Source organism: Lactuca serriola, chromosome 5, assembly GCF_051521515.1.
Source record: "Lactuca serriola cultivar US96UC23 chromosome 5, Lser_US96UC23_V15, whole genome shotgun sequence".
NCBI lineage: Eukaryota > Viridiplantae > Streptophyta > Magnoliopsida > Asterales > Asteraceae > Lactuca > Lactuca serriola.
In genome coordinates this window covers 285,416,285-285,427,713 of record NC_136412.1, presented here as the reverse complement: position 1 = coordinate 285,427,713, position 11,429 = coordinate 285,416,285, and the positions used below count along the sequence as shown (strand labels likewise).

Genomic DNA, 11,429 nt, shown 5'->3' with positions numbered 1-11,429 from the left:
CCCTTTGGCAATGGCTGCAGTGGGGTCTTGTTTGGGTGTATACTACATGATCACGAAGATTGTAAGGAAAATGCCATGTAGGATCTATGCAACCCTCAAAGAGCTCAACCTTGGTATGATGGAAAAGGAATGGAATGTATCATTCCATTGGAATAGACGATTCCTGAATGAATTTAATTCCTTCCATTTTCTGGAATTTATGAAGAGGAACAATTTTGTTAGCCCTAAAGTTGCTTATGAAACAGCAACCACTTTGCAGGTACAGTTAGATGAATTTTAATAAATTCAACTATATATATGAGAAACTAATATCATGCTCTTTGATAAAACTATTACAAAAAAAAAAAAAAAAGATTTACTAATTTCCTGTATTTCTTCTTGGAGAATGTATCATTCCATTGGAATTGACGAATCTTGAATGAATGTAATTCCTTCCATTTTATGGAATTTATGAAGAGCAACAATTTTGTTAGCCGTAAAGTTGCTTATGAAACAGCAACTGCTTTGCAGGTATAGTTGGATGAATTTTACTAAATTCATCTACATATATGAGAAACTAATATCTTTCTCTTTGATAAAACTATTACAAAAAAAAAAGTTTGCTAATTTCCTGTATTTCTTCTTGCATTTGCAGATTTGCTCTTGATATTGACCTTGATGCTCTAAAATTTAGAATTCCTATAAGATTAAATGTCTCATCAAAGTATAACAGTCATTTTCGTTTGGATTTTGGTCATTTTACATTGAGGAAAGAGGTATATTTTAATTAATCTTTGGGATATTTTCTGTTCCATCATTGATTTCTGATTCGGTGACCAAAAACTAATCCATTAGTATAATATATAAATGAAAATATAATTTTATTGAAGTATTTTGGTTGCAAACTTTATATATGAATTAAATGTGATTCACATGTAAATCACATGTAATTTACATATGATTCACATGTAAATCACAAGTGAATCACATATGAATTACATGTGATTCACATGTAAATAACATGTAATTCAAATATGATTCACATTTTAATCACATATGATTCACATGTAAATATGAATTACATGTGATTCACGAGTAAATCACATATGAATTACATGTGATTCACATGTAAATAACATGTAATTCACATATGAATTACATGTGATTCACATGTAATTCACATATGATTAATTTGTGATTCACATGTAAATTACAAGTGAATTACCTATAAATTACATGTGATTCACAAGTTAATCACATATGAATTATATGTGATTCACATGTAATTCACATATTAATCACATGTAAATCACAAGTGAATCACATATCAATTACATGTGATTCACATGTAAATCATAAGTGAATTACATATGATTCACATGTAAATCACAAGTGAATCACATATGAATTACGTCTATATGCACACATGCATTTTGTGTAAGTGTTCTTCGTTAATTATTTTTTTAAAATTTTCTTGTGAATTTCACATTTAAATCTTAAAAGATACAATCACATGTGAATCTTACATGATATATACATGTGCGTGTTCTTGCATTAACCAATTTTTTTTTCTTGTAGATTTTGAAGAATTTTTGGAAAATATTGAAGAGGTGAAAAATGATAAATTGAAGAAAATATGGAAATCTTGATATGAAGAAAGATAACACTGTGAATCTTTATAGTTTTTTTTATATTTTATTTTGTATCAAATAAAATACTTGTATTATGTTTATAGATTGATTAATAAAAATGAGATTTTTTATAATTTACTTACGAATATTATAGTATAAAAAAATATGCATATATGCATTTGAAAAAATATACATATATGCACCTAAAAACGTTGATTTTTTTTAAAAAAAAATACAATTTTGAAAAAATTGCTTTTTTTTTTTTTGAAAAAAATGCAGTTATTTTGAAATAAAAATACAGTTTTTTTCTAGAAAAAATGCAGCTTTTAAAAAAAATATAGTTTTTTTTGAAAAAAAAAATGCAGTTTTTTTTTTGAAAAAAAGATGCAGTTTTTTAAAAATTATTTTTTTTCATTTTTTTTTTTTTTTGAAAAATTCATGTTTTTTGAAAAAAAAAATTAAAAAATCTCATTTTTTTAAAAAATCGAAAATTATTTAAAAATAAATAAATCCGAAATTTTGAGTTATTTTGTTAATTTTTAGACATTTATATTAATATATTAAATAACACAAAAAAAATTAAACATTAAATGAGATTGGTAAGATGACGATCATGTCCTTAATAAATTACTTTTGATCCAACGCTCCACTTTTAGTTCTCAGGTTCTCGGGAAACTTTGAGTTTCAACCGATCTCAACCTTATATATATATATATATATATATATATATATATATATATATATATATATATATATATATATTTTAAAATGTTTTCACTATCTATTGTGTGCATGTATGATTGATTCTGCACCTCTCTCTCTCTCTCTCTCTCTCTCTCTCTCTCTCTCTCTATATATATATATATATATATATATATATATATATATATATATATATATATATATATATATATATCCGGTCTTAACGGAGCGGATAGTATCATACCCGTCCCCACCCTGTCCCCGCTTCGAATATGAACCGTAAACTCCATCACCGATCCGCTACCCTTTAAGACCGGAAATACCCGATCCAATCATTGCAGGGATCCGAATCCGTGGGCAAAACTTGCATCCCTAATGCAATCGAAATGTGTTTTACTCTATCTCCCGGATATCCCAATTTGGGATATAAGAAGTGGGATAACATATTTCTTTTTCTTTTTTTTGGATCTTTACTACTATAAAGGCTCTGCGTGCAATGATTTTCAACACCTTTTTTAGTCCATCTATTAAGAGCTTTTTCGTAGTTTTGCATAACTTCCAATATATAAGTGGGCATCACTCGTGGAATTGGTCCACCACGAAAAAAGATTTTATGATATGAGTCAACATCCAAGAATGGGTTAAGGATCGAACAATGACATTCTGTATTTTCACAAAGTTAACAATTTTTGTTATTATTGGAGGAGCTTGCAACTCCTTTTACCTTTTCCAGCCATCTTCATGAATGACTGATAATACATTTTTTAAAGAATAACACTTTGAATAAGATTTCTCAAGTAGAAAGAGGTTATTAAGTGAACAAGTGATGGAGGAGACTTATAAATATATGCCTCAATATTTAGACTATAGATGTCAAAAAAATATTATGGGACCCCTATCTCGTATGGGAATATTTGTTTAAAAAATCGGGGGGCGGGGCAGGGGCTGAGATGGTCAGTCCCGTCCCGAACCACGAATGGGGCCTCCGTTAATATATTATTTACATTAATATATATTAATTATATAAATATAATAAATAATAACAATGATTTTGAGCTTCCAAAATTCTACAAAATAACATGTTTTTAAGTTGATTTTATAATGTTTTTGAGATGTTATAATATTTTTGTTTTTAACATTTAAAATTATGTTATAAATAACTATTTTTACTTAAAAAATAACTTTTTTCAGTCCAAAAATTAGTTTCTTTAGCCTAAAAAAAGATTGTCCAAATGAGGGCGGGGATGGAGGATTTTTGGGAGTGGGATGGGGGCAGGGGACCGCCCTGTTTACCCCCATTGACATTCATATTATAGACCCTAATATTTATATTTCACGAGTACAAATTAATTTCATAGTTATTATTCGTAGGAATACATATTTTGTATAGTTGAGATTACGTGACATTAATGCGTGACATTAATCGTTATATATAGCTAATTTGTGAATATACTGTGATCTAGGTTGTAATATGGTGGAATTTGTGGAAAAGTTGGTTAAGCAATGATTTAAAATGTTGATCATTTTAATTAATAGCTCCAAAATAAGATTACTTATTTGTTCATTTGCTTAACCTTATATGAATGTGGCACACCTACTTCCTTTTGAAATGTCATGTTTCTTTGTCCATTTTATATTTTAGTTTCTTTTTAAAAGTTGGAGCTTTAAATCAACCACATAACTAACGAATTAATGAATGTTGAAACACATATTCAGTATTTTCATCAACATTTGTTGTAACTAATTATTTTATTTTGATGATTTTATGTTATATGCTTGCTCCCAAGATAAACATCCAAACACCCCTCGACATTTTACTTGTGTGGGTCTATCCCAAAATTTTTTCAAAACAATCAACAAAATACATCTATATTTTCAAATCATCAACAAAAGCAGTAGATTTGGTTAACTTCACCTTCTGTATTATATATATATATATATATATATATATATATATATATATATATATATATATATATATATATATATATATATATATATATATATATATATATATATGTTTTCTGAAATTCAAGAGGATAATGCTAAAAAATATAACTTAATCGAGCTCTTAGAGAACATAAAAGGCTTAATAGTTGATAAATGATAACCATGTTCGGACCAAAATTTAGTACAAACAAACATGCATCCCCATCATTAACATTAAACATTACATCATACATATCTGATATCCATCCGTACTCATGGCAATCATATTCATATATATATATAAATAGGACAACATTTTGGGGTAAAAGGGTAAAATAATCAGAAAACAAAACAAAAAAGAAAAAGAAAAAAAAAAAAAAAAAAAAAAAAAGGAAGAAAAACATCATAACCCTTCTAACAAGTAAAAACAACACAAACAACTCTTCATTCAAACCCTCTCAACAACAAACAAGTCACTGATAATACATGAGTTGCTGTGCAGCAGCAACACTCTGAAAACCACCATCATAAATGGCCTGGCTAGCCCCGGCTGCACCCACACTCATCCCCCCTTGTTTAAAATGATGCTGACTAGGATGCATCAGCCCTCCCATTCCCATCTTACTTATCGCCAGCTGTCGCTCATACGCCAACAGGTCAGCCGCTGACAACATCGGTGCTGCGACAGGTGGCGGAAGCGGATTCGAACTCGTTCCAGGTGGCGTCGGCTTGCTTCCCCAAGAACACTAATGCAATTCCCCATTTAACATTTTAATCATTTAAAAGATTAAAAACATAGATATAGATACATTTTAATTATTTAAAGGGTAAAGGCTAACCTTAATTTGTTTGCCATAAAGAATGGATTGGGTGTTTCCCATTTGAATTGCTAAAGCCGCTTCACCATGTGTATTGTATCTCACAAAACCAAATCCTTTATCCGGTTGAATCCTAACTTCCTCAATTATACCAGCACCAAGGGAATGGAAATGCCGATGCAGCTCAAGCTGAGTAACCTATAATTTATTTATTTTTATTTTTTTAAAAAAAACATTATATATAATTCTATTTTTTATTTTGATTTTTGGTTAAGAAAGGAATATATGATTCCTTACTTCTGGAGCAAGGTTGCCAACATAAACAGTTGTATACTGTGGGTTATTTTCAGGGGCCTCGCTATTAACAGGCTCCTTCCCATCCTCTGAAAAAAAAATATTAGAGAAAAAAAAATCAAAAAATTAAATATTTATAATTTTTTTTGGAATATACCTGAAGACCCATTTGTTAGCTCCACTACACTTTTGGAATCTGATCCCTGTTTTTCTTCACTAGTACCAGCACCTTTGGTGGCCCAATTGCAGCGTATTTGTCTACTTCCGAGCCATTTCCCTAAAAAAATAAACATTCTGAATTTATAATTTTATATTTATTCAACATCAGAAAAAAAATAAGTGAACTTTTTAAGAAAAGTCTTACCGGTTAAGTCATTGATAGCACTTTGAGCATCCTGAACAGGAATTAATAATTTTGGTTCAAAATTCATAAAATATTAAAATCCAATATCTGGAAAAGTTTTAGTTTATTGAATATAAACCTGTTGATTCCGGAAGGAAACAAACCCAAAACCTCGTGAACGACCCGTTTTTTGATCCCACATAACCCTCGCATCCCTGTTTATTATAATAATAATAATAATAATATGAGTGTATGTGGTAGATTTATATATAGCGAGTTAAAAGGAGATGTATGTATGTATGTACTCACGAACAACTAGCATAAACAGAGAAGCATGCAAACAACATAGCATCAGTGACTTCAGGGCTCAGATCACCAACAAATATGTTGTAGTGACCTATAAACCAAAAGTAGAAATGCCATGAGATCCAATTATTACTATTATTTTATTATAATAGTAATAGTAATAATAATAATATAAGTACCAGAAGTGTCCTCCCTCTGTCCACTGGCATATGCCCAATTAACTTTAATAGGTTGTCCAAACCTAACAATAACATCAATAAGTGGTTAAGTAAGATATGATATAAACTCCTCATAAGAATTCAGAAACACTTACAAATGTCTTCCATTTAGAGATACGATAGCAAGTGCAGCTGATCTACGATCAAAGTAGTGTATAAACCCATAAGATGACTGCAAATAAAGAAAAAAAAATCAAAATATAAATTGAATGCAGACTTGAGTAGAATGTTTGAAACAGAAATGGGTACCTTCTCTTTTCTAATGAGTTTGCAGCCTTCAACAGGACCAGTGCTTGCAAAAACTTCTTGAAGAAGTGGTTCGGTTACTTGCATATGAATATTCCCCACATACCTGAAATATCTCAAAAATAAAGAAACTACACGTGTTATAAAAACAAAACAAACAAAAATAACTCTCGGAATAGATATCCACTCAATACATGTAAACAAATACACATCCTATTCCTATATACTATATAATTAACGCTTTTTACAAATTACACTAAGCTACAAACTTTAGAATCTGGATGTATTAAGAAAATGTTGTGGATATACCAATTTAACAACACACAGTTGGCTTGGGGGAGTAGATAGATCAAGGTTTTTGTCATGCGAATGAAAAAGGAAAAAAAAAAAAATAGGAACTAGAAAAATCATCTGTAAACCACTCACACACTGCGGCATGTATTTGGATCAAACCCAGGAGGCAGATTTCCACTTGGGATTGGCTCAATCTGCAAAATAAAAAAGTGAAAAAAGGAAAAAAGACTAAAAAAAAATAGCAAGCTAAGAGTAAAAAAGAAAAAGATAAAGAACCCCACTAACTATAGAGTAAATCAGGTCCAAAGAAGAACGGGTGAGAAGGCAAAGTGTATCCACTATCCACTACTAAACTACACACACAGCCACCAAAGGAAAACCAACATGAAACAAATAATTGTCCAAACAAATTCCCTATATAAGCTAAAAAGGTAAAAGAAGAAAACTCATTAAAGAAAATGAGGCTGACTTCCTAAAGTTCACAGCAGTTCCTTACAAACATTCCACTGTTCTTATGTGTTTAAAACAGGGTTTTAATATTTTATGCAGTTATGCACCCATCTCTGGTAACAATTTAGTAAACTATCCACTAAAAAAACGGTATGTTGCCATGACATTTAATGTTTTGAAACCATATGTAAATTGTAAAGTGATGATGGAAGTATGGATTTCCATGAAGAAATGACTATAGCAATGCAATAGATAACCCCCACAAGAGTAATTCTTCAAAAGCAGAAACCTATACAGATGCTTATGACTTAAAAGTCAAGACTTAAATACTTTGCCCTCCAAAACTTTAAATAATCAAAATAAGAACTTTTGGAGAAAAGAGGGTCTCATGAATAAAAAGCATTCACCCAGTCTCCCATGAGAATCAAGACAGGCATGTTTAATTGCCTGAAAACATTGCATGACTAAGAAGCCATTAATCACAAAGGAAAGAGTTTATAGGAAGAAAAGAAAAAGAAAGAACATTAATCAGTCAGAATTCAACATGTAATAGCTCAGTTCAAAGCAAAGAGCTACTAATTGACTTTTGAAAAATCATATAAAAATTTAAAAGTTGAAAATTTTCGAGGATCCTAAACTTTTGACATCCACATAAAAGAATTTAAAGGAGTATTAAAAAGTTAATAATGTTTGTTTTAAATAAGTAACAAAATCCAGCATCAATCTTGTATCTCAAAAGTAATTGGATTAGATATCCAAAAAAAACATTAAAGGAGTTCTGGTTTTGGGAAGGGGAGAGTAAACCGAGCTTGGGAAAGCAAAAAATCCAAATCCATTTGGTTTCACATAGTTAAGGGAACATGGCAACAAAATCGTCAAAATTAAAAAACGACACGATCCAAGTCGTTACATTTCACAAAGAAACAAGCAAAAAAATTTAATTTCCTAGAAATTATCGCAACTAACAAAAAGTTACAGGCACCGTGATCATAATCCGATGATCAATCAACAAAATGAATTCCCTAGCTCAAAAATGGCAACGCTAACATACAAACATGGAAATTCGTGGATATACATTACAGAATCACAATACACGGTGCGTCCGAACCTGTGGAGGTGCTAAGAGGCCAGGATGATAGAGAGATTGTTGTTGAAGGAGAGCTTGCTGCATAAGAGCTTGCTGTTGTTGTTGCTTCAACCTCTGATGTTGATGTTGCATTCTTTTTTATCACGAATATAATCCTTAGAGGTCGATTGAATTGTGTATCGAATTTGGGGGTTAGGGTTTCAATATACTGAATAAAGATCGAAAGAACAAGCGCCCTCGGGGAAATAAAATGACGGGAAAGAGAGAATACCAAAACAAGCAGATAACGTTAACAAAATGACAACAATGGTCCCTCAAGTCTTGTAAACCAGAATATTTACCCATCTCTTAATTGTTCCGCAAATTTTACAACATTTTGGTTTTTATTCAAATGTCAAATGAGGTTTAGCTAGCAAATTTTACAACATTTTGGTTTTGATTCAAATGTCAAATGAGGTTTAGCATGGTGTGGTTCGGTTTTTGACCAAAATTAAACTGAAAATCGAATACATGAATTTTTTGATTTTTAAAATTGTATGGTGCGGTTTTAACCACGGGTTGATTTTTGGTTTCTGATTACAGATAGGTGTCTTTCGGTTTTCGAGTTAGATTTATAAAAGAAGCATATATGGTTCGAGTTTGTTGTTTAAGATTTTTTTCTATAAAAAAATCAATGACTATAACCATTGTTTGGTTATTGTTCTAATGCTTCAAGAAGCCTATTTAACAGGGGAAATAACTTTATAGGTAATAAACTATCACTTTTATACATATTTAGTCACTTTATTTGTTTGTATACAATTCGCCACACTTACCATTTTATGAGGTATTGCAATTTAATGTTTTTTTGTATACATTATTTACCATTAAACTGTGTATCGGTCATCTTTTCCGGCCAACACCATCCACTCCAGCCACCATCATTTACCTCTTACTGCCACCATCCAAGTCTAGCAACAAAAACCACCTTCCATCACCACCATAACCATCCATCTCCATCAGTCACTACCACCACCAAGTAATTAATCTAAAATTCAACTTCAACATATAGCAAAACCTATTTAAACTTCCAATCAATTCAAACTCATATTTTAACAATTAAAATCGCATCTTTGAACGGATATAGTTATTAATGGACTGCGATTCAAGAAGAAATAAGATAAAGATGAATGTGGGGTTAGAGTGGTTTGTCAAAGTAGTGGAAGAAATAGAGTATCTAGGAAAGGTGTGAGTGGCGATAGAGGGATGTCGATGGCAATACAAGATGTGTGGGCGTTTTCATCGAATATAAGAATGATGAAATTATGTGTTTTACAATGTTTTTAAAAAAAATAAACATGTTAAATGATGTTTGCTTTCTTCTTTGGAATTGTGAAAAAAATTATGCAAAATTGATGATGGACGGAAAATGTGACAACCCAAAGTTATTCCGTTACATTACCCCGTTACCGTTAACGGAATATCCCATTTTTAAAAAAGTTCCGTTATCTGGAGGTCGCAAAATAAATAAATGTTTTATTTATTTATATTATATGTCGTTAACGTCGTGATAAAAGAGATAAAGACACTTACTTTACATTTCCATTAAATTGGAAAATTTTAGATTTTTATTATTACGACCACTAAATCAGGTGCGACCAAAAGCCCCGTATAACGGCAGTATTGGGTAGATTTCCACTGAGCTTCAACTCCAACCCCTATATAAGGGAGAGTAAACTCCATTTCCATCTTTTTACTCTCTCTCTAAACTCTCTCTCTACAAATTTTTTCCGAGCCAAAAATCATCCGTTTCGAGCCCCAAACGAGTAGGTAAACTATCCTAACTTGTTGTATAGCCTATCTAGCATGCAAATTCGAGTTTAAATCATAAAATAGGGACATAATCATGAGTTTACGGCCCAAGAACACTCTTGGGCCGTGAACACTGTTAATTGGGGTTTTTAAGCCCCAAAACCTCTCCAAAGTGTCCCTAAGGCTTAGATATGACTTGTAGGCTCATGGAATCGGACTTAGAACACCTTGAACTAGCATTTTGGGGAGTAAACATGAGTTTACTGCCCAAGAACATGCTTGGGCCGTAAACTCCTCTTCATGGGGAGTAAACTCATATTTGTGTGTTAAAAATGCCCTTAAACACACCAATGACATTGGATTAAATTCTAGAAACGACCAACAACAAGCTAGGGACCTTAGATGCAATTAAAACAACTCCATAAGGAGTTTACGGCCGTAAACCCCTCATGGAAGGGTACCTGGGCCGTAAACTCCTACAAAGGGGTTATTTGGTGCCCTAAACTCCTCATTTGACTTGGAAAAGTGCTTAGGATTTTATCATCTACCATTTAAGACTTAAAACATCCAAGGAAGAGGTCCTTGGGAGCTTAAGGCCGTAAACTCCCATGGTTGGGGCCATAAACTCCCATTTGGTCCCTTTAAAAGCCTTAAACCCATTCATACCTTTTGGATTTGGACCTAGCATAATTTCATGATCAAGATAGAGCCTTTAAACACTCTAGAACACTCTCACCATGAGTTTACGGCTGTAAACTCATGGGAGTTGTCCCAGGGCCGTAAACTAAGTGTATAGAGTTTACTCTTGAAGAGTAAACTCCATTCCTAAGCCATTTGAGCCCTTAGGTGTTACCCGGGACACCCCAAACACTTAACCAAGTGTTTTCCGCTCTTTAGGGTGCGTATACTTGTTAAATTAGTATTAAATGTACTAATTGTATGTGAACATATGTTATCATATGTTAATAGGTCACTAAGTGTGTTCAAGTCCTTACTTGACACCGAGCACCCAACCGGCACATTCATCGGATCCACTTACACCAGGTGAGTTCATACCCCTGAATGAACCTTTTAAATGCTTTTACATGTTTTATAGGGGGAATACAAGTTAAACATGCCAGTTATCATATCAATCACATGTGATTGATAACCCGCATGCACAATGATTTACCACACTGTAAACCGTTTTACCGAGTAGGACACTATAAATGGTTTTCTAAAATGTTTTCACTTATTCAAAACTCTTACTTATACTGTTTTATCCAAGTTCATTTTAAACTGATTTATGAAAAGATTTCCAAAGAATTTCTAAAGGTTTTCAAACTCATTTTACCAAGGAAT

At 31.8% G+C, this 11,429-nt stretch overlaps 1 protein-coding gene across 2 annotated transcripts; it reads right to left on the bottom strand.

Moving 5' to 3' along the window:
- Positions 1-4,439: 4,439 nt before the first annotated feature.
- LOC145054524 (oligouridylate-binding protein 1B-like) lies at positions 4,440-8,549 on the bottom strand. Of its 2 annotated transcripts, XM_079002743.1 has the most exons (12): positions 8,319-8,549; positions 6,893-6,954; positions 6,470-6,572; positions 6,316-6,392; positions 6,182-6,243; positions 6,006-6,093; positions 5,836-5,911; positions 5,718-5,748; positions 5,511-5,630; positions 5,357-5,442; positions 5,081-5,257; positions 4,440-4,987 (listed from the first exon to the last, which is right to left on the bottom strand). In XM_079002743.1, exons 1-12 carry the CDS (start codon positions 8,427-8,429, stop codon positions 4,715-4,717), a joined length of 1,266 nt encoding a protein of 421 aa, XP_078858869.1. In that variant the 5' UTR covers positions 8,430-8,549; the 3' UTR covers positions 4,440-4,714. The 2 variants fall into 2 exon arrangements, with proteins under 2 accessions (XP_078858869.1, XP_078858870.1); XM_079002744.1 differs by lacking the exon at positions 6,893-6,954 and having other exon boundaries at positions 8,319-8,528.
- Positions 8,550-11,429: the final 2,880 nt, after the last annotated feature.

Coding starts and splice junctions, on each gene's coding strand:
- LOC145054524 (XM_079002743.1), bottom strand. CDS start 8,429: ATGCAACATCAACATCAGAGGTTGAAGCAACAACAACAGCAAGCTCTT. Junction 6,955..8,318: donor GCCTCTTAGCACCTCCACAG/GTTCGGACGCAC, acceptor TTTATTTTGCAG/ATTGAGCCAATCCCAAGTGG. Junction 5,631..5,717: donor TGCTATCAATGACTTAACCG/GTAAGACTTTTC, acceptor TTATTTTTTTAG/GGAAATGGCTCGGAAGTAGA.